At 36.5% G+C, this 23,606-nt stretch overlaps 1 protein-coding gene across 7 annotated transcripts in view; it reads left to right on the top strand.

Moving 5' to 3' along the window:
* The window catches only part of WDSUB1 (WD repeat, sterile alpha motif and U-box domain containing 1), a 67,267-nt gene that overhangs the window by 31,364 nt on the left and 12,297 nt on the right, over positions 1 to 23,606 (top strand). For 6 of the 7 annotated variants that reach the window (XM_065931613.1, XM_065931609.1, XM_065931611.1 and 3 more), the window contains one exon: positions 7,515 to 7,655. The exons of the other annotated variant lie outside the window; for it this stretch is intronic. In XM_065931613.1, coding sequence (XP_065787685.1) covers positions 7,515 to 7,655 — 141 coding nt within the window. The remainder of the gene's footprint in view (positions 1 to 7,514; positions 7,656 to 23,606) is intronic. 7 annotated transcript variants of the gene reach the window in all.

Below are 23,606 nucleotides of genomic sequence, written 5' to 3'. Positions count from 1 at the left end.
AAAAAAACTTATTTATTTTTGGTTGTCCTAGGTCCTTGTTGGCCGCGCACAGGCTTTCCTAGCTGCCCTGCGCAGGGACTGCTCTCTAGTTGCAGTGCCCGGGCTGCTTACCGCAGTGGCTTCTCCTGTTGCAGAGGATGGGTTCTGGGGTACTCAGGCTTCAGTAGTTGTGGCACATGGGCTTAGTTGCTTTGTGGCATGTGGGATCTTCCCAGACCAGCAGTCAAACTGTGTCCCCTGCATTGGTAGGCGGATTCTTAACTACCGGACCACCAAGGAAGCCCCTCATTGTGGTTTTGATATGCATTTTTCTGATGTCTAGTGATGTTGAACAGTTTTCCATGTGCTTGTTACCTATTTATATATCAAACTGGAGATTACTGTCATGTTAAACAGTATTGATTCTTCTAATCCATAAGCATAGGATATTTTTCTGTTTATTCAGATCTTCTTAATTTGTTTCAAAAGTGCTTTGTAATTTTCAGTGTACAAGTCATTTTTTTAACTGTGTAATTCAGTGGTTTTTCATATACTCATAGAATTGTATAACCACCACTATATAATTTCAGAACATTTTTGTGTTCCCCAAAGAACCCCATTCATTTCTCATTCAAGCCTTTGGCAACCACTAATCTATCTCTTGTAGAAATAAGATTTATCTATTTTGGACACTTTTTGTAAGTGAAAGTAAACAACATGTGGCCTTTTGTATGTGGTTTCTTTTATTTAACCTTAGGGTTTTTGTATGTACAAGTACTTCATTCCTTTTTATGGCTGAATAATACTCCATTGTATGGCTGAAACACATTTTGTTTATTCATGCATCAATTGATGGACATTTGGGTTGTTTCTATTTTTTGGCTATTATCAATAATGTTGCTATGAATATGTATTATGAGTTTTTGTGTATCTTTTCATTTGCCTTGGGTATATGATTAAAAGAATTTTTTTTTTTTTTTTTTTTTTTTACTATTTACTATTTTGAGGAACTGCCAGACTGTTTTCCAAAGCAGTTGTACTATTTTACATTCCCACAAGCAATGTGTGAGGTTTCCAATTTCTTCACCTCTTTGTCAACACTGTTTTCTAGCTATCTTCTTGATTATAGGTGTTCAATAGATGTGAAGTGGTATTTCATTGTGGTTTTGATTTGCATTTACCTAATGATATGGAGCATAGTTTCAAGTGCTTATTGGTTATATATCTTCTTTGGATTTCCCCCCTTTAAAATTGGTTTGTCTGTTTATTGTTGAATTGTAAGAGTTGTTCATGTGTTTTGAATATTACATCCTTATCAAAAACAGCTTGAAGTCCTAGTGTTGTGCTCTAATAGTGTCCCCCGACATTTTTATTTGTATCCGATAGTAAAATCTTAAAATTAATAAGTAAGCATAGGAAATAGGATGTCCATAGGGAATTTATTGTTAATGAGTCAAATAACAAAAAAGTGTTGTTACAGAAAACCATTTTAAAGTATAGGTGTATACGTTCATTACACAGTAATTACAATATGTTGTACCTATTTAAATGTCTTGGAAGCTTTTTAAAAAGTTAACAGAATGATGATTTTGTGAAAATACTTAGAATCAGATGGTTTTGTACTCAGACCATACTGTGAAAGTTGTTTTTGTATCTCTAGTAACTTATTTCCTTTATAATTTGTAATTTACTCTTTCTTCCTGAAAGTTCTGGTGAATTTAGAATCTTCTTATTCCTTTCTCACAGTAAAATTTAACAATACGTTATCACAGAGAAGCACATGACAATATAAAATAATAATTTTAGGTTTCAACAAAGAATGTTGCAAAACATAAGAGGGCATAGTAGAAACAATTAATAAGAATAGAATTCTGTTCTGTGATAGTCAGGTAAATAAAGTATAAGAAATTCATACAGGATTCAGTCAATGACCTGAAATAATTTTTGAAAAGGTGAGTCTTGGGCTTAGTAGTTACGATAATTTTAGTTCAATTAAATAAGTTTTGCAACTATCAGGCTCAAGCTAAAATTGAAATGTAATTTAATTTCCATCGTCTAAAAGCTGAATTAGGAAGACCATTATTGTAAATGGAAACAAATGTTGCATACTCTCTAATAAGTAAGGAATTGGCTTTGTGTTTGTGTTTAAGATTTGGAAAGTTAGTGAATTCAACAAATTACAGAATAAATTAAGTAAATATATTAAATTTTTTCTGCATCATTCTAAAGTATTTAAGTTTTTGCAAAATTATAAAGGATCAAGAGGCTAACATTAATCTTCTACAAGGGCTACTTTAAGCTACAGTGAATTTCTGTTAGTCTTGAGCTTTAAGAAAAAAGCAGACTGTTCCTCAAAACAGTTAATTGGAGTAATAGAGAATTGGAATTGAGTCTAGAAAAAAATGTTTTAAGAGGCAAATTGAGTATGCAATAATGAATTTTACTCTTTGTGATGCATAACTATTTTACTTGCATTTGCATTTGTGGTACAACAGTTAAAGCGGTTCCTACTTGAATGTGACTAAATATGAATTTGTTCAACATTCATCATACAAAGATGGAGATGGAAATGGCAACTCACTCCAGTATTCTTGCCTAGAGAATCCCATGGACAGAGGAGCCTGTTGGGCTATTATCCATAGGGTCTCACAGAGTTGGACACGACTGAAGCGACTTTGCATGCATGCATGCATTGGAGAAGGAAATGGCAACCCACTCCAGTATTCTTGCCTGGAGAATCCCAGGGACAGAAGAGCCTGGTGGGCTGCCGTCTATGGGGTCACACAGAGTTGGACACAACTCCAGCAGCATACAAAGAAAGTTAATTTTGCAGTGAAGTGTATTGATTGGAGTGTTAGGAAACAAAGTGATATTATCTATTATGTCTGACACTTAAAAATTATTTTTAAGGAGTCAAGCAGTCTATCACATCTTTTTTCAGTGAACCTTTTGTAAATGTACAGTAAAGGAACTTGCTGTAGATTTGAGTATCTGTTGAAATCTGTTGCTTTTATCCTAGAGTAATAGTTCTTTTCTGGGATTGTGTTAATGAAAATAGAGACAGTTTTAGGTAGAAAATAACTCCCTATATGTATTACTATATTTGCATCAAGAATGTCCTTGTATAAGAGATCCTTGATACTAAAAGAGATATGTCTTAAGACGTTTGTGAATCCATGAATTTGTGAACTCTACTGAAGCCTTTAATATTGCAACCAAAAGGCATAAAGTATGAAAGATGAAGAGCAAGAAAGTCTGAGATGTGATACTAGCCAAGCAGTAAGTCCATTGACTAGCCACGTGACTTTCACTGCAGTGTGGCCTCTGTTTATACCTAGGCTTCTGGTATATTGTAAATTGCTACCTATCTTGGAGTGTGGAATTGCTATAGATGATATAATGGTAAAAGCATGGAATGACAGATGACAGGGAACTGTTTTATATTGTGTCAGTTCTTAATCTTATATTCAACTAGTTATCAATCATAGATTCTTAATTGGGAATGAGATTTTTCCAAGAGGTTCCTCATCCTTTTTCTCTTGTCTTTCCAAGAAACCATGAAAGCACATCAAACATTTTTATCATTTTTTATTTAGAAATTATAATATTAAATTATTATGTTAAATGCTTTTTAAAACCTTATGCACCAGCTGTCCTAACACCCTTAGATTTTGGAAGTTTCATGTTTCAATTCCTCGTAATATTTCCTTATGTAGATTTTCTCTCGCCTAACTGCATATACTGTTAAGTAATAAAACATTTACCAATTTTTCTGTATATACAACTTATGTGAAATTGACCTTTTAAATGTGTGGGCCAGTGCACTCACAGTCTTTTGGAGTGGACATACCCTTCCAGGCCAGCAACTGCTCTTAAATTGACCTCCCCACTTTGCAGTGATTACTTGTGGGGCATTTTGAGGTCTCCTTTTTTCAGGCCTATCAGATGTCCTGTTGGTTCCACACTGATAATCAATTACAGATCTTATGGATGTTGGTGGTTTATCTTCTCCCACTTATTAATATGTTGTGGGGCTCATGAAGATACTTTGCTACCTTGTTTTGTTGTAAATGCCCGTGGAATTTGATTTTGCTATTTAGTCACGTTGCTTTTCATGAAGGGATTCAGAGAAATGTAAAAATTACATTGCTTCTATCATCTTCTTTTCCAAATCCTTTAAAAAATCCTTGTGTTCCTTTTTATGTCTTGTTTTCTCTTGATCATTCTAGTCAGAATTTAATAAAATTTAAATAATGGAGAATTCAATGTTTTTTTCTCCAAGAGACCAGCTGTTGATCCTGTCCTGTCTCAGGGCAGTGCAGAGGTGACTCTGTGACCAGCCTCATGGCTGTGACGGTTGGTTAGCTCCCGGCAGTAGTGGTTTCCTGTTAACTCTGCCTCCAGCTGGTGCTGGCATTGCTGCTTTGGCCATGGTATTTACAGGACAAAGTTGGGGGGAAAGAGGGCTACTAGTAGAAAGGTGTTTCTTCCATTTGTGTATACAAATCTCTGCTTTAAACTATGTCCCATCCCCTACTCTGGAACTCAGTTACTTCTGTTTTCTTGATGCTTTTTGGAATTTTGTATCTTTAATGATTATTTATGTCTTGGCACCATCAATTCAATTATGCAGCATTTCCAGCATTGGGAAGGGGTGGATAACGGGGACAGAGTTGATGGCCTATTTAATTTGTTGTCTAGTAAGAGCCAGATGCGTTTTCAGAGTTACAGCGAACATAACGAAATAGCGCCCATTAACTCACACTGAGGGTTTGCTAGCCCTCACCTGGTCTTTTCTTTCTGAGCAGTTAAGTTTGATAACACTGACTTCCAACCCCCAATCACAAAAGGAGGTGTTTTCCTCGGGCTAAGTTCTGTGGATATGATTTGGTAACTGCTGGTAAATGAGGGCATTTTTAAACAACATTAAAATTGGGCAGGATAACACACAATTTGACCTTTTATTTTATAATACATTTTGAAATAGGGTTTCTACAGACTCTATTAGGATTCCCTGATAGCTCAGTTGGTAAAGAATCTGCCTGCAATGCAGGAGACCCTGGGTCAATTCCTGGTTGGGGAAGATTTGCTGGAAAAGGGGATAGGCTACCTGTTCCAGTATTCTTGGGCTTCCCTTGTGGCTCAGCTGGTAAAGAATCCACTTGCAATGCGCGAGACCTGGGTTTGATCCCTGGGTTGGGAAGATCCCCTGGAGGAGAGAAAGGCTACCCACTCCAGTATTCTGGAGAATTCTGGACTGTATAGTCTATGGGGTCACAAAGAGTCAGACATGACTGAGCAACTTTCACTTCACTTCACACCCTCTACTAATAAGCATTCTAAATATTAGCACACATGTATATTACTTTTGACAGGAAAATATATGTATGTTTTTTAGACTATGAAATACCTCTATATTCTTATTACATGTAATATGTTGCCCCTTTGAATGAGTGAATCCAAATAGATGTAAACAGTTTGTTTACTCATGGGACAGCAAGCAGCATGAGCTTCATGCTCAGATTGGTTCCCCTCTGCCCCTAAGTCTTTTGCAGGCAATTTGTGATAGTGTCATAGCTGAGGAACCCTGAATTTATGATCCCCCCACCCAATATGATAAGGGGACTGCTAGCAAAGTAGTCCGAGAAGAAAACATTATCTTTGTAGGTCTTAGAACACAAACCTGCCCTTTGACTAGGAGGGAGACGTTAGCTTCCAAGGAAGTTTGCATACATCCTTGAAAAGATTGCCAGGACATGATGTTGTAAAAGTGTGTTTAAACACTATGTGGAGAATTACCTTCCAATCAGAAAGAAAGTTGATACGGCTTTTTATGGAAACTATGAGGCATTCTGAAATGTAGTTCTTTTTTCTACCCATTTACCCACCACCCTCACCCAGAAAAATCCTCTACCTAAAATAGAACTCTCAGCTGATAAAAATACAAACAGCTAAATAACACTACTCTTCCTAAACAATTACATTTATCTTCCTGAAACTAAAAATTAATTTTTGAAATGAGATAAAACTACAGATGAATGAAGCATGCGTGTACAGTTTTGGACAAACAGATGAGTTTTATTTAATACTTTGTATTAAAAGCTTTGTTTCAGTTCAGTTGCTTAGTTGTGTCTGACTCTTTGCGACCCCATAGACTGCAGCACGTCAGGCCTTCTTGTCCATCGCCAACTCCTGGAGTTGACTCAAACTTATGTCCATCAAGTCAGTGATGCCATCCAACCAGTTCATCTTCTGTCATCCCCTTCTCATGCCTTCAATCTTTCCCAGCATCAGGGTCTTGATTTCAAATGAGTCAGTTCTTTGTATCAGGTGGCCAGAGTTACGGAGTTTCAGCTTCAGCATCAGTCCTTCCAATGAATATTCAGGACTGATTTCCTTTAGGATGGACTGGTTGGATCTCCTTGCTGTCCAAGGGATTCTCAAGAGTCATTTCCAACACCACAGTTCAAAAGCATCAATTCTTCAGTGCTCAGCTTTCTTTATAGTCCAGCTCTCACATCTGTACGTGACTGCTGGAAAAACCATAGCCTTGACTATGTGGACCTTTGTTGGCTAAGTAATGTCTCTGCTTTTTAATATGCTGTCTAGATTGGTCATAATTTTTCTTCCAAGGAGCAAGCATCTTTTAATTTCATGGCTCCAGTCACCATCTGCAGCGATTTTGGAGCCCCCCAAAATAGTTACTGTTTCCAGTTTCCCCATCTATTTGCCATGAAGTGATGGGACCAGATGCCATGATCTTAGTTTTCTGAATGTTGAGTTTTAAGCCAACTTTTTTGGTCTCCTCTTTCACTTTCATCAAAAGGCTCTTCAGTTGTTCTTTACTTTCTGCCATAAGGGTGGTGTCATCTGTATATCTGAAGTTACTGATATTTCTCCTGGCAATCTTGATTCCAGATTGTGCTTCTTCCAGCTCAGCGTTTCTCATGATGTACTCTGCATGTAAGTTAAATAAGCAGGGTAACAATATGCAGCCTTGATGTACTCCTTTCCCTATTTGGAACCAGTCTGTTGTTCCATGTCCAGTTCTAACTGTTCCTTCCTGACCTGCATACAGATTTCTCAAGAGGCAGGTCAGGTGCTCTGGTATTCCCAGTGTATAAGAATCAGCAAATAATAAACCAAGTTTCATAATGTTTAAAAATGTAAGATGGAATTTGTATATTAAACTGAACATCTTTATAAATGATTTTTAGGAAACTTTGTTCTCTAACATATAATAATAGCTTTTTCTAATTTTGTCTAGTATATGAGTGTTTGGGCAATCTGAAATTCTTGAGGAGCTTTCAGAATCTAAAGTTACTTAGAATAATCTTTCTATTGCTGAGTTGTTTGAATCACACAGTATTCTGTACTACAGAGATTCATTAAGGAATTTGTAAAGAAAAGGTTCCATGTGGTAAAACAATATTTCTGAAGATTTTTGGTTATAGTAGATAAAAGTTTACTCTGCTGAAGACTTGCATAAAGCTTATAGATAGTTCTCAAGCCCTAACAGAATAATTTCTTTTCAGAATCTCTAGGGCTGCGTAGTAAAATTCTGAGGAAAATTGAAGAACTGAGGACAAAGGTGAAAACCCTTTCTTCTGAAATTCCTGATGAATTTATATGTCCAATAACTAGGGAGCTTATGAAAGAGCCTGTCATCGCATCAGGTATGTGTGATGCTATTGTAAGTTTCAGGGTGTTTATGTACTAAATGAGTAAATAGTGTGGACCACAGAAGTTTGTTTAAATGTGGAAATTTTTCAAAATTATCTTTACATTTCTCACAAGTAGTGAGACAAGTAGTTGTTTTGTTTTATTTAATAAAACAAGTAGTTTTATTCTTTTTAAAAATTCCTTAGATCTGAGGTGAACTGTTGAACCCTGTGTATTTCTTTTTTTTTTAATTGCAGTGTAATTGCTTGACAGTGTTGTGTTAATTTCTGCTTTACAACAAAGTGAATCAGCTATATGTATACATATTACATATATCCCCTTCCTCTTGAGCCTCCCTTCACCACTCTCCAATCCTCCCCCTCTAGGTCATCACAGGTACCAAGTTGAGCTCCCTGTGCCAGACAGCCGCTTCCCACTAGTGTACATGTGTGTGTGTGTGTGTGTGTGTGTGTGTGTGTTAGTTAGTCCTGATCTCTCAGTTCATCCTGCTGTCCCCTTCCTCCCACTGTGTCCACATGTCCGTTCTCTTCATCTGCATCTCTTTTCCTGCCCTGCAAATAGTTCATCTATAGCATTTTTTCCTGGATTCCACGTACACGCATTAATATACGATACTTGCTATTCCTCTGTGTGTGTGTGTGTGTGTGTGTGTGTGTGTGTGTGTGTGTGTGTGTGTGTGTGTGTGTGTGTGAGAGAGAGAGAGAGAGAGAGAGAGAGAGAGACATACCGTAACTTCTTTATCCATTCATATATCACTGGACATTCAGGTTGCTTCCACATCCTGGATGTTGTAAATAGTGGTGCAGTTAACACTGAGGTACATGTGTCTTTTTTTTTTTTTTTTTTACTTTTTTTTTTGAAAACAGTCACCTAACATAAAATTTGCAATCTTAATCATATTTAAGGATACAGTTCAGTAGTGTTAAGTATATTCACGTTATTGTGAAACAAACAGATCACCAACACGTTTCATCTTATAAAACTGAAACTCTCTGCCCATGTAAACAACTCCCCTTTTCTCTCTCTCTCCAGCCTCTGGTAACTACCATTCTACTTTCTGATTCTATGAATTTGACTGCTTAGAGAACTCAGATATATATTTATCTTTTTGTGACTGGCTTAACATAATAACTTCAAAATTTGTCCATGTTGTGGGATTTCCTTTTTGAAGACTAAATAATATCCATGGTGTGTGTATACCACATTTTGTTTCATTTATCCACTGATGGAGATTAGGTTTGCTTTCACTTCCTGGCTATGTGCATAGTGCTGTTTTGAATATCAGTGTGCAGATGTCTCTTTGAGACTCTGCATTCAGTTCTTTTGGATATATACCAAGAAATGAGATGGCTATATCATACAATAGTTCTGTTTGTGATTTTTTTGAGGAACCTCCATAATGTTTTCCATACCAAATAAACCATTTTACAGTTTTACAGTCTCACCAAACTTTCCACAAGAGTTCAGATTTCTCCATATCCCTAACAACACTTGTTATTTTCTGTTGTTTCGATTGTGAATATTTGTTTCCACAATGTCTCCTTGTGGTTTTCATTTGAATTTCTTAAATGGTTAAAGATGTTAAATATCTTGTCACATGTTTAATGGCATTGGTGTATCATTTTTGGAGAAATGTCTTTTCAGTTCCTTTGGACATTTTTTAAATGGGTTATTTGATTTTTTTATTGTTGACTTGTAGCAGTTCTTTCCATATTCTGGATATTAATCCCTTATCAGCTATATGATTTGTAGAAGTTTATTTCTATTTCCTAGGTTGTCTTTTTTTTTCCAGTTTATTTTATTGGAGTATAATTGCTTTACAATGTTGTTAGTTTCTGCTATACAACAAAGTGAGTCAGCTATATGTTTACATATATCAGCTCCCTCCTGAACCTCCCACCCACCCCATCCTATGTGTCTAGGTCATCTTTCCCTATGCTCCCTATAACTTCTCACTAGCTATCTGTTTTACACATGGTAGTGTATATATGTCAACGCTGCCTTCCCAATTTGTCTCACCCTCTGCTTCCCCCCATGTCGACATATCCATTGTCTCCATCTAGGTCTCTGTTCATGTCCTGCAAATAGGTTCATCTGTGTACACTTTTCCTAGCTTTCGTATATATGCATTAATATATGATATTTTCCTTTCTGACTTACTTCACTCTGTATGGCATACTCTCGGTCCATCCATATCTCTACAAATGACCCAATTTCATTCCTTTTTTAAATTTTTTTTTCAATTTTTATTAGTTGGAGGCTAATTACTTTACAGTATTGTAGTGGTTTTTGCCATACGTTGACATGAATCAGCCATGGATTTACATGTGTTCCCCATCCCGATCCCCCCCCCATTCCTTTTTATAGCTGAGTAATAATCATTGTGTGTGTGTGTGTGTGTGTGTGTATATATATATATATATATCACATATTTATCAGTTCACATGTCAATGAACATTTAGATTGCTTCCATCTCCTATCGTAAATAGTCCTGCAGTGAACATTGGAGTACATATGTCTTTTTGAATTATGATTTTCTCAGGGTATATGTGCAGTAGTGGGTTATTGAGTCATATGGTAATTATATTTTCAGTTTTTTAAGAAACCTCCAAACTGTTCTCCATAGTGGCTGTATCAATTTTTATATTTCCACCAACAGTGCAAGAGGGTTCCCTTTTATCCACATCCATTTCAGCATTTATTGTTTGTAGATTTTATGATAATGTCCATGCTGACCAGTGATAAATCATTGTAGTTTTGATCTGCATTTCTGTAATAACTAGTGATGCTGAGCATCTTTTCCTGGGTTTGTTGGCCATCTGTCTTTGATTTTGCCGTCAAATCTGAATGAGAGTATTGCTGGATATAATATGCTTGGTTGTAGGTTCTTCCCTTTCATCACTTTAAATATATCATGCCATTCCCTTCTCACTTGTAGGGTTTTTGTTGAGAAATCAACTGATAGCCTGTTGGGAGTTCCCTTGTATGTTGTCATTCCCCCCCACCATGTTACTTTTAATATTTTATCTTTGTCTTTAATTTTGTCAGCTTGATTACTATGTGTCTCGGTGTGTTCCTCCTTGGGTTTTTTCTGCCTGGGATTCTCTGTGCCTCATGGACTTGGTTGACTATTTCCTTTCCAGTGTTCGGGAATTTTTCAGCTATCTCATCAAATATTATCTCAGGTCCTTTCTCTCTTTCTCCTCCTTCTGCCTCAGTTACTCTGTTACTGATTCCTTCTAGTGTATTATTCATCTCTGTTTGTTCTTTAGTTCTTCTAGGTTTTGGTAAACATTTCTTGTATCTTCTCCATTGTTTTCCCGAGATCCTGGATCTTCTTCACTATCATTATTCAAAATTCTTTGTCTGGAAGGTTACCTATCTCTATTTCATTTAATTGTGTATAGTCTGAAGCCAGGAAGGTTGATTCCTCCAGCTCCATTTTTCTTTCTCAAGATTGCTTTGGCTAATTGGCATCTTTTTGTTTCCATACAAATTATAAAAATTTTTGTACTAGTTCTGTGAAAAATGCCCTTGGTAATGTGATGAGGATTGCGTTAAATCTGCGGATTGTTTAGGGTAGTCTAGTCATTTTTACAATATTGATTCTTTCAGTTCAAGAACATATTATATCTCTCTGTGTTATCTTTGATTTCCTTCATCAGTGTCTTAACAGTTTTCTACATACAGGCTTTTGTCTCCATAGGTAGGTTTATTATTCCTAGGTATTTTATTCTTTTTGTTGCAGTGGTAAGTGGGATTGTTTCCTTAATTTCTCTTTCTTATTTTTTTGTTGTTAGTTTATAGGAATTCAAGGGATTTCTGTGTATTGATTTTGTGTCCTGTGACTTTACTAAATTCACTGAATGGCTCTAGTAATTTTCAGATTTTATCTTTAGTGTTTTCTATGTATAGTATCGTGTTGTCTGCAGACAGTGACAGTTTTACTTCTTTTTCAATCTGGATTCCTTTCATTTCTTTTTCTTTTCTGATTGCTATGTCTAGGACTTCCAAACTACATTGAATATTAGTGGTGAGAATGCACACCCTTGTCTTATTAGACCTTAGAAGAAGTACTTTCAGTTTTTCACCACTGAGAATAATATTTGTTGTGGGTTTGTTTTATATGGCCTTTATTGTGTTGAGATAGGTTCCTTCAGAAGAGTTTTTTTTTTTTTCATAAATAGGTGATGAAGTCTGTCAAAAGCTTCTTCTGCATTTATTAAGATTATCATATGATTTTTATCTTTCAACTTGGTAATGTGGTGTATCACATTGATTTGTGTATATTGAAGAATCTTTGCATCCTTGGGATAAACTTAATCATAGTGTATGATCCTTTTTGTGTTATTGGACTCTGTTTGCTAGTATTTTTTGAGGATTTTTGTGTCTGTGTTCATCAGTGTCACTGGTCTGTAATTTTCTTTTTGATATCTTTGTTTAATTTTGGTATCAGGGGATGGTGGCCTCATAGAACGAGCTTGGGAGTATTCCTCCCTCTGCAATTTTTTGGAAGTGTTTGAGAAGGATAGGTGCTAACTGTCTCTAAAAAAGTTTGATAGAATTCACCTGTGATGCCATCTGGTCCTGGACTTTTGTTTGTTGGAGGATTTTTAATTGTTGTCTCAATGCTATTACTTGTGGTTAGTCCACTGATATTTTCTGTTTCTTCATGGTTCAGTCTTGGTAGGTTATACCTTTCTAAGAATTTGTTGATTTCTTCTGGGTTGTCCATATTATTTGCATGCAGTTGCTTGTAGTAGTCTCTTAATGATCCTTTGTATTTCTGTAGTGTCAGCTGTAACTTCTCCTTTTTCATGTTTAATATTATTGATTTGAATCTTCTTCCTTGTTTTCTTGATGAGTTTGGCTAAAGGTTTATCAATTTAATCTTCTCAAAAAATCAGCTTTAGTGTTTTTGATCTATGTTGCTGTTTTCTTCGTTTCTGTTTCGTTTATTCTCTAATCTAACTGTGGAGTTTTTCAGGTCTTCTTTCTCTAGTTGTTTCACATGTAAGATTAGATTGTTTATTGTAGATTTTTCTTGTTTTTTGAGGTGATAGTTGGTTGTGTTTATGTTGTCATTTGTTGCTATCTATTTTTTAAAATTTCCTCTTTGATTTCTTCTCCGACTTTTTGAGTAGTACTAAACAAATGTGTTTGTGTTTTTTGTAGTTTTTAAAAAATTTTTCCTGTAATTGATTTCCAGTCTCATAGTGTTGTAAAAAAAAAAAGATGCTTGATATAATTCCAATTTTCTTAAGTTTACTGAGGCTTCATTTGTGACCCAAGATGTGATCTATCCTGGAGGAATGTTCCATGTACACTTGAAAAGAAAGTGTTCAAGCACTTGATGTTCAAGCTGGTTTTAGAAAAGGCAGAGGAACCAGAGATCAAATTGCCAACATCTGATGGATCATTGAAAAAGCAAGAGAGTTCCAGAAAACCATCTATTTCTGCTTTATTGACTATGCCAAAGCCTTTGACTGTGTGGATCATAATAAACTGTGGAAAACTCTGAAAGAGATGGGAATACCAGACCACCTGACATGCCTCTTGAGAAATCTGTGTGCAGGTCAGGAAGCAAGAGAGTTAGAACTGGACATGGAACAACAGATGGTTCCAAATAGGAAAAGGAGTACGTCAAGGCTGATTGTTGTCACCCTGCTTGTTTAACTTATATACAGAGTACATTATGAGAAATGCTGGGCTGGAGGAAGCACAAGCTGGAATCAGTATTGCCAGGAGAAATATCAGTAACCTCAGATATGCAGATGACACCACTCTCATGGCAGAAAGTGATGAAGAACTAAAGAGCCTCTTGATGAAACTGAAAGAGGAGGGTGAAAAAGTTGGCATAAAGCTCAACATTCAGAAAACTAAGATCATGGCATCTGGTCCCATCACTTCATGGCAAATAGATGGGGAAACAGTGTTAGACTTTTTTGGGGGGGCTCCAAAATCACTGCAGTTGGTGATTGAAGCCATGAAATTAACAGACGCTTACTCCTTGAAAGGAAAGTTATGACCAACCTAGACAGCATATTAAAAAGCAGAGACATTACTTTGCCAACAAAGGTCTGTCTAGTCAAGGCTATGGGTTTTCCAGTAGTCATGTATGGATGTGAGAGCTGAACTATAAAGAAAGCTGAGTGCCGAAGAATTGATGCTTTTGAACTGTGGTGTTGAAAAAGACTCTTGAGAGTCCCTTGGACAGCGAGGAGATCCAACCAGTCCATCCTAAAGGAGATCATTCCTGGGTGTTCATTGGAAGGACTGATGTTGAAGCTGAAACTCAAATCCTTTGGCCACCTGATGGGAAGAGCTGACTCACTGGAAAAGACCCTGATGCTGGGAAAGATTGAGGGCAGGAGGAGAAGGGGACAACGGAGGATGAGATGGTTGGAGGACATCACTGACTCAATGGACATGAATTTGGGTGAACTCTGGGAGTTGGTGTTGGACAGGGAGGCCTGGCGTGCTGCGATTCATGGGGTCTCAAAGAGTCGGACACGATTGAACGACTGAACTGAACTGAGATTATAGTGAATTGCTATATACTTCCCTCTTTGAAATGCTTGTGCTGTGTCCCATAGGTTTTAGATGCTGTGTTTATGTTGTCATGTGTTGCTATCTATTTTTTTAAATTTCCTTTTTGATTTCTTCTCTGACTTTTTGAGTATTTAGTACTAAACAAACATGTTTGTGTTTTTTGTAGTTTTTTTTTTTTTACTTTTCCTGTAATTGATTTCCAATCTCATAGTGTTGTGGTAAAAAAAAAAGATGCTTGGTATAATTCCAATTTTCTTAAGTTTACTGAGGCTTCATTTGTGACCCAAGATGTGATCTATCCTGGAGAATGTTCCATGTGCACTTGAGAAGAAAGTGTATTCTGCTGGTTTTGGATGGACTGTCCTATAAATATCAATTATGTCTATCTGATCTAATGTTTCATTTAAAGCTTGTTTTTCCTTATTAATTTTCTGTCTGGATGATCTGTCCATTGGTGAAAATGGAGTGTTAAAGTACCCCACTAATACTGGGTTACTGTTAATTTCCCCTTTTATGGGTGTTAACATTTCCCTTTTGTTTTCAGCTGCTCCTGTGTTGGGTGCATAATATTTAAAATTGTTATGTTTTCTTCTTGGATTGATCCCTTGATCATTATGTAGTGTCCTTCCTTCTTTTAGTAGTCTTTAAAGTCTGTTTTTTCTGATATGAGTATTGCTACTCTAGCTTTATTTTGATTTCCATTTGCCTGTAATGTCTGTTTCCATCATCTCACTTCCAATCTGTATGTGTCCCTAGATCTGAAGTGGGTCTCTTGTAGATAGCATATATAACGGTCTTGTTTTTGTATGCATTCAACCATTTTGTATCTTTTGGTTGGAGCATGTAATTCAGATCCATTTAAGGTAATGATTGATATATATGTTCCTATTACCATTTTCTTAATTGTTTTGGGTTTATTTTTGTAGGTCTTTTTCTTGTTTTGCACATAGAGAAGTTCATTTGGCATTTGTTTTAAAGCTGGTTGATGGTGCTGAACTCTCTTAGCTTTTGTTTGTAAAACTTTTGATTTCTCTGTTCTGTTCTGGGTAGAGTATTCCTGATTGTCGGTCTTCCCTTTCATCACTTTACATATACCCTCGCAGAGTATTCTGACCTACACAGTTTCTGGTGGAAAAATCGGCTGATAACCTTATGGGGATTCCCTTGTATGTTGTTTGTTGCTTTTCCCTTGCTGCTTTTAATATTTTTTCTTTGAATGTAATTTTTGTTAGTTTGATTACTATGTCTCCACATGTTTCTCCTTGGGTTTATCCTGTGTGGGAAACTGTGCTTCCTGAACTTGAGTAACTATTTCCTTTCCCATGTTAGCTAAGTTTCTTACTATAATCCTTCAAATATTTTCTCAGACCCTTTATCTTTCTCTTTTTCTTCTGAGACCCCTATGAAACAAATGTTAGTGCATTTAATGTTGTCCCAGAGGCCTCTGAAACTGTCCTCATTTCATTCTTTTTTCTTTATTCTGCTCCTCAGTAGTTATTACCATGATTCTCTCTTCAGGCTCACTCATTTGTTCTGCTTCAGTTATTCTATTGATTCGTTCTGGCATATTTTTCATTTCAGTTTGTCTGTGTTGTTCATCACTGTCTGTCTGTCCTTTAGTTCTCAATTCAGTTCAGTTGCTCAGTCGTGTCTGACTCTTTGCAACCCCATGAATCGCAGCACGCCAGGCCTCCCTGTCCATCACCAACTCCCAGAGTTTACTCAAACTCATGTTCATCGAGTTGATGATGCCATCGAGCCATCTCATCCACTGTTGTCCCCTTCTCCTCCTGCCCCCAATCCTTTCTAGCATCAGGGTCTTTTCCAATGAGTCAACTCATTGGTTCTTCTAGGTCCTTGTTAAACATTTCTTCTGTTTTCTTGATTCATGCCCCCATTCTATTTCTGAGGTTTTGGATCATCTTTACTATCAGTACTCTGAATTCCTTTTCAGGTAGGTTGCCTATTTCCTCTTCATTAATTTGGTCTTTGGTTATTACCTTGCTCCTTCATCTGTACAGTATTTTTGGATGTCTCTCTCTTTTTTTTTTTGATGGGGGTGTGGTCTGTATTTCTGTCTTGCTCATTGTTTGGCCTAAGGCATCCAGCACTGGAGTTTGCAGGCAGCTGGGTGGAACCAGGTCTTGGTACCAAGATGAGGACCTCTGGGGGATCTCTTGCTGGTTAATATTCTCTGGGGTCTGAAGTTCTATGTTAATACAGTGGTTTGAATTTGGTGCTCCTGCCACAGGAGCTCAGGCCCAACTCTGGCCTGAGAGCCAAGACCCTGGTTACTCAGGGATTCTGCCCATCTCCTTAGGTGTTCAAAGTCCCCCACCAGCACCTTGTAGGTGCCCTAGTTGTGATGAAATGCAAACTCTGCATCCTCCTACTCTGGCATCTTGAAGGAAGTACCTGTTTGAACCTTTGGGGTGAGGTGCCATTACTCTGTGACCCTAACTAGAGGGGATTAATGAGTCCCTAGAGCATTAGAGATTAAGTTGTAGGTGTTGTGAGCCAAGTCCTTACAGACGAGTCTGAAGGGAGAAACCTTTGTACTGGGGCACCTGGGTGTCTCTCATCCCAGGGCTCCTTGCAAACATTATATTTCTTAATGAATAAAATTAGATAGAGCAGGTTTGGATAAGATTAGAGAAAAAGGAATATGTTTTACAGACTTAACTGAAACTTGTGAAATATGTTTTGTTACTGGAATGTAATATCAAAATATTGTTTTCTGAGAGAGCTTCTAGAGATTGGTTATTTATCTATCATGAATTTAAAAACCTTTACAGAAATAAGAATTTAGAGATCATAAAGTTACATCTTTCTGCATGGTTTCCTAGTCTTTGTCAATAAATGTAGACATACATACTTTATGTAATTATAATCAGCAGATCTATATTAAGTTGTGCTTTCATTTTTGTTTGACTGTCCTGAATATTGACTTAGTCTACATAATTTTCATTTTAAATAACTTTGTTCCATTATGGCTTAGTGCCACAATTTAACTCTTCTGCTATTTGGTGTATGTATATGTTTGAGAAGCTTTATATTGTGAATAGCCGTGCACTTCCCGGGCTTCCTGGGTGACTCAGATGATAAAGAATCCTCCTGCAGTGTGGGAGATCTGGGTTCGATCCCTGGGTTGGGAAGAACCTCTGGAGAAGGGACGGCAACCTACTCCAGTATTGCCTGATGAATGCCCATGGACAGAGGAGCCTGGGGGGCTACAGCCCATGGGGTCGCAAAGAGTCCGACACGACTAAATGATTAAGTACAGCACAGCTGTCTTGGTAGTCCTTTCATTGTGTTACCAATTATTTAATAGTGTTTTCATGGCATGTATGCCCCAAGGTAGAGTTAACCTATCAGAGAATATTTTATAATCATTAAAAAGAACAGTTTTGATAGTTCTTGTCAGATTTGTTATTAGATTGTTTCCTAGAAAACAAATTTTAGAAGGCCACCAGAAATGTATTTAAGTGTACCTGTTTTTCCAGTTTTGTCCTCATTGAGTTTTAGAACTCATTTCTTTTTGTAAATTAAATAGTTGTTTGAAACCATACTCTTATTGCTAGGGAGGCAGCACTTTTTTCTACATGACAGGTTACCATTTAAATATGATTTGATAAACAATGTAAATTACCTTAGGGACTTAAATATTGCCCTTATATTTTTTGTCTGCATTATTAGTGAAACTAATCACATGGAATCTTACTTTGTTAGTATCATTTTAATATATTTGATGGCTTCTACTTGCTCTGAACTTTTGTAGGCAGAAGCATTTTTATTTATACAAGTGTAAACATTTTCTTCTAGTTTTTTAAAAAAATGCTTAGTTCTCTTGCATTTGGGATTTTATGTTTGCTCTGAGGTATGATTGAACCAGAACATGTCTTTCTATTTTCTGCAGATATTATCTTTTAATTGTAAAATATCCTCATTGGATTAAACATTTTAAAATACGGGTATTTGTATATAAAGTGAGCCATCTCATCCATCTGGTCTGATGTCCCAGGTACGAAAGACAAGAACTAATACCAGTTCAGCATGTAATTCTAGATATTTTTTCTGTGTATTCTTAAATTTAATTTTAAATATCAATATAATCAATATATTTTTACACCACTGGGCTTATACACTCTATACTGTTCTCTATCACATCTTTTTTCTTTTGTTGCTGAAATGTTCATGAACGTTTGCCTACTTCTTAGTATGTAGTCATCCCTAAATGCTGTTTTAATTTTTCTTGATTTAGTTCCTATGGAAAGAGGAAGGCATAATGTTATCTATTGATACTTTACTCTTTTTAAAGACTGACTAGTATTCAGGTGTATTAGTGTCCTCTATTTCATTCCCTGTTGATTCTTTATTACTATAAACTGTGTTAAGGAACAACATTGTTTAAACTTATCTTGTCCCCTTAGTTTTAATGTGAATGTTTCTGTTGAAATAAATTACCTAAAACTTCAATTACTAAAGAAGGATACTGGCAAATTATCCTCTCAACATCATATTTCCCATATCTTTGCTTGTACTGAGTATTAGCAATCTTTTAAACTTTCTCATTCTAATAAGTGAAACATAATCTCAGTCTGTGTTTCTTTGTATTATATTGAATTTGAACATTTTAAATGTTTTTAGTCATTTATAATTTCTTATGTGACTCTCTTTCATGAGCATTTAATTCAAATTTAGTTCCATTATTTTTTGTTTTTATTATTTGATAAGAAATATCCTTATGGAGGCAGTATGATATAATAGTGAGCACATGCTCTGAAGATCCAGACTGCCTGGATCTAAATTTAGTTCATTACTTTACTGGCTGAGTTACCTCGTGGAGGACTATATATTTTCCGTTTGTACAAAACAGGATGCTAGAACTTAATCTCATGAATTCATATTAGCATCAAATGAGTTAATGCATGTTAAGTACTTTACAAGACCAGCACTCAATCAATGTCAGGAAGTTTGAGCAAAACTCCGGGCGATGGTGAAGGACGGGAAGTCTGACTTGCTGCAGTCCATGGGGTCGCAAAGAGTCTGACACGAATGAGCAACTGAACAACAACAAGAATGAAATTTTCTATGAGCATAGTAATCGTTGTATTTTTTTGGCTTTGGTATATCAGAACCTTTATTTGCAATTTTAAAGAAACTCGATTTGAATTAGGTTAAGCAGAAATGGTAATTAATTTATTAAAAAGTTATTGTGAGTGTGTCTCATGAAACACTTGCACCAGAGACTTGAATATAGTCATGTCTTATCTATCATCTTCTTATCTATTCAGAGGCTTCTGAATATTCACCTTCTGTGATATTTAGTAATGCCTTTTCCATGTGGTAGAAAAACAAGAACACCAGTAGGTCCCAAATTTTACGTTTTACAATTTCAGCAACCAGAGAGAGACCAGTTCGACATTTCTTTCTAGTGTCAACTCCAAAAATTCCCTGAGGCTTCAAATCTGAGCAAAGAGCCTATCCCAGTGGTAGTCTCTTCAGGAATGTGGTGTGGTACTGAGATTTATCTAACTATGGAGAGTAAGATTTTATATCAATGGGGGCACATCATATGGAGGATAGTGGTGGAGGGACAGTTTCCAAAAAAGGGGTACAAAACAAATAATAAATACTCCTAGTTACTTTATTTTTGATGAAGATTTAAAAAAAATTTTTATTGAGATATAGTTGCTTTTTCTTCTGTAGAGTGAAATCAATCAGCTATACATATACATATATCCACTGCCTTTTGGACTTTCTTCTGATTCAGGTCATCACAGAGCCTTATGTATGAGTTCCCTCTGCTCTACAGTATGTTCTCATTAGTATGGCTGAGTTTCTTTGTTTTTATAGTATCAATAGTTTATATGTGTCAATCCCAATCTCCCAATTCTTCCCACCACCCGTTTGCCCCTTGGTATCCCTGTTTTTGTTCTTTACATCTGTGTCTATTTCTACCTTGCAAATAAGATTATCTGTACCATTTTTCTAGACTCCATATATGTGTTAATTTATGATATTTGTTTTTCTCTTTCTGACTTCACTCTGTGTGATATTCTTTAGGTCCCTCCATGTCTCTACAAATGACTCCATTTTGTTACTTTTTATGGCTGAGTAATATTCCATTGTATATATATACACCACATCTTATTTATCCATTCCTCTGTTCATGGACATTTAGGTTACTTCCACATCCTGGCTGTTGTAAGCAGTGCTGATATGAACACTGGGGTGCATATATCTTTTTGAATTATGATTTTCGCTGCATATATGCCCAGTAGTGAGATGCCTGGGTCATACAGGAGTTCTTTTTATAGTTTTTAAGAAAACTTTTTTGTACTGTTTTCCATAGTGGCTGTATCAGTTTACACTCCCACCAGCAGTGCATGAGGGTTCCCTTTTCTTCATACTTTCTCCAGTGTTTGTTGTGTGTAGATTTTTTTTTTTTTAAACAATGATTTATTTATTTATTCAGTTTGGTCCATGCTGGGTCTTTGTCGCTATTCAGGCTTTTCTCTAATTGCGGTGAGTGGGGGGAAGGGGCTACTCTAGTTTTGGAGCATGGGCTTTTCATTATGGTGGCTTCTCTTGTTGCAGAGCACAGGTTCTAGGATGCTCAGGCCTCCATAGTTGCAGTGAGTAGGCCCAGTAGTCGTGGTTCCTGGGCTCTAGAGCACAGGTTCAATCAATAACTGTGGCACATGGACTTAGTTGCCCAGTGGCATGTGGGATTTTCTAGGATAGGGATTGAACCCTTGTCTCCTGCATCGTCAGGCAGATTCATTACCACTGACACACCAGGGAAGCCCTGTAGATTTATTTTTGATGCTGGTCACTCTGACTGGTGTGAGGTGATACCTCCTAGTAGTTTTAATTTGCATTTCTCTAATAATGAGTGGTGTTGAACATCTTTGCATGTGGTTGGTGGTCTTGTGTATGTCTTCTTTGGAGAAATGTTTGTTTTGGTGTTTTATGCCCATTTTTTGATTGGATTGTTTATTGATATTGAGTTGCATGAGCTGCTTGTGTATCTTGTGGAGAGTAATCCTTTGACAGTTGCTTCATTTGCTGTTATTTTCTCCCATTCAGAAAGTTGTCTTTTTGTCATCTTTATGGTTTCCATTGCTACATTTAATTAGGTACAATTTTTTTTAAATTTCCATTACACTAGGAGGTGGCCCAAAGAGGATCATGCTTTGATTTATGTCAAAGAGTATTCTTCCTATGTTTTCCTCTGAGAGTTTTAGTGTCTCACCTTGCATTCAGATCTTTAATGCATTTTGAATTTATTTTTGTGTATATTGTTAGAGAGTGGTCTGATTTCATTCTTTTACATGTAGCTGCCTAGTTTTCCCAACATTATTTATTGACAAGACTGTCTTTTCTTCATTGTATATTTGACTCCTTTATCATAGATTAAGAGACCACAGTTGTGTGGGTTCATCTCTGGGCTTCTATCCAGTTCCATTGATCTATAGATCTGTTTTTGTGACAGTACCATACTGTCTTGATTACTGTAGCTTTGTAGTATAGTCTGAGGTCAGGAAGCCTGATTCCTCCAACACCATTTTTCTTTCTCAAGATTGCTGTGGTTATTTCAGGTCTTTCGTATTTCCATACATATTGTAAAATTTTTTGTTTTAGTTTGGTGGAAAATACACTTAGTAATTTGATAGGGATTACATTGCATCTGTACGTTGCTTTGAGTAGTATAGTCATTTCCACAATATTGATCCTTCCAATTAAAGATCATAGTATATCTCTCCATCTGCTTGCGTCTTTGATTTCTCTCATCTGTGTCTTAGAGTTTTCTGTATACAGGTCTTCTCACTCCTTTGGTAGGCTTATTCCTATGTATTTTTTAATATTATTATTTTTTAATTGTAGCATAATTGCCTTACAATGTTGTTAGTTTCTGCTGTACAACAGTGACTCAGCTGTAAGTGTACCTATATCTGCTCCCTCTTGAGCCCCTATTTTACCCCCACCATCCCAGCCTACTAGATCATCAACTAGCTAGTGGGACGCTGCTGAGCTCCTGGTGTAACATAGCAGCTTCCCACTAGCTAGTTGTTTTATAAATGGTAGTATATGTGTCAGTGCTGCTCTCGCAGTTCATCCCACCCTCTCCTTCCCTGCTGTGTCGACAAGTCCATTCTCTATGTCTACATCGCTATTCTTTTACCCTACAAATAGGTTCATTAGGACCATTTTTCTAGAATACACACATAAGTGTTAATATGCACTATTTGTTTTCCTGGCTTGACTTTACTCTCTGACTGATTCTAGATTCGTGCACATCACTATACAAATGACCCAGTTTCTTTCCTTTTTATGGCCACAGAGTGATATTCCATGGTATATATGTACCACAGGTTCTTTATCCATTCATCTGTCAGTGGACATCTAGTTTGCTTCTGTGTCCTGGCTGTTGTAAATAGTGCTACAGTGACCATTGGGTACATACAGTGGGATTACTGGGTCCATTTGATAGTGTTTTTATTTATTTATTTTTTAAGGAAAGTCCATACTGTTCTCCTTAGTGGCTGTATCAGTTTACATTCCCACCAACAGTGCAAGAGGTTTCCCTTTTCTCCACATCCTCTCCAGCATTTATTTTTTGTAGATTTGACGATGGCCATTCCTATCAGTGTGAGGTGATCATTCATTGTAGTTTTTGTTGAGCATCTTATCATGTGTTTGGTGGTCTTCTGTATGTTTTCTTTGGAGAAATGTCTGTTTAAGTCTTCTGCACATTTTTTGATTGGGTTACTTGTTTATCTAGTATTGAGTTGTATAAGCTCCTTGCATATTTTGGAGATTAATCCTTTGTCAGTTGCTTCATTTGCAAATATTTTCTCCCATTGAGGGTTGTCCTTTTATCTTGCTAATGATTACTTTTGGTGTGCAAAAGCTTTTAAGTTTAATTAGGTCCCATTTGTTTATCTTTGTATTTATTTCCATTACTTTAGGAAGTGGATCAAAGAAGATCTTGCTGCAATTTATTTCAGAGTGTTCTGCCTATATTTTCCTCTAGGAGTTTTATATTTTCTGGTCTTATATTTAGGTCTTTAATCCATTTTGTGTTTATCTTTGTGTATGGTGTTGCATAGTGTTCTAATTTCATTCTTTCACATATGGCTGTTCAGCTTTCCCAACACCACTTTTACTGAGGAGAATTTCTTTTCTCCATTGTATGTTCTTTCCTCCTTTGTCAAATTTAAGATGCCCATAGGTGCGTGAGTTTATCTCTGGGCTTTCCATCTTGTTCCAAAGATCTGTGTTCCTATTTTTGTGCCAGTACCATACTGTCTTGATGACTTGTTTTGTAGTATAGTCTGAAGTCAGGAAGGTCGATTCCTCCAGCTCCATTTTTCCTTCTCAAGGTT

This window comes from Muntiacus reevesi, chromosome 3, assembly GCF_963930625.1.
Source record: "Muntiacus reevesi chromosome 3, mMunRee1.1, whole genome shotgun sequence".
NCBI classification, from domain to species: domain Eukaryota; kingdom Metazoa; phylum Chordata; class Mammalia; order Artiodactyla; family Cervidae; genus Muntiacus; species Muntiacus reevesi.
This window is presented reverse-complemented; position numbering and strand designations above follow the sequence as displayed.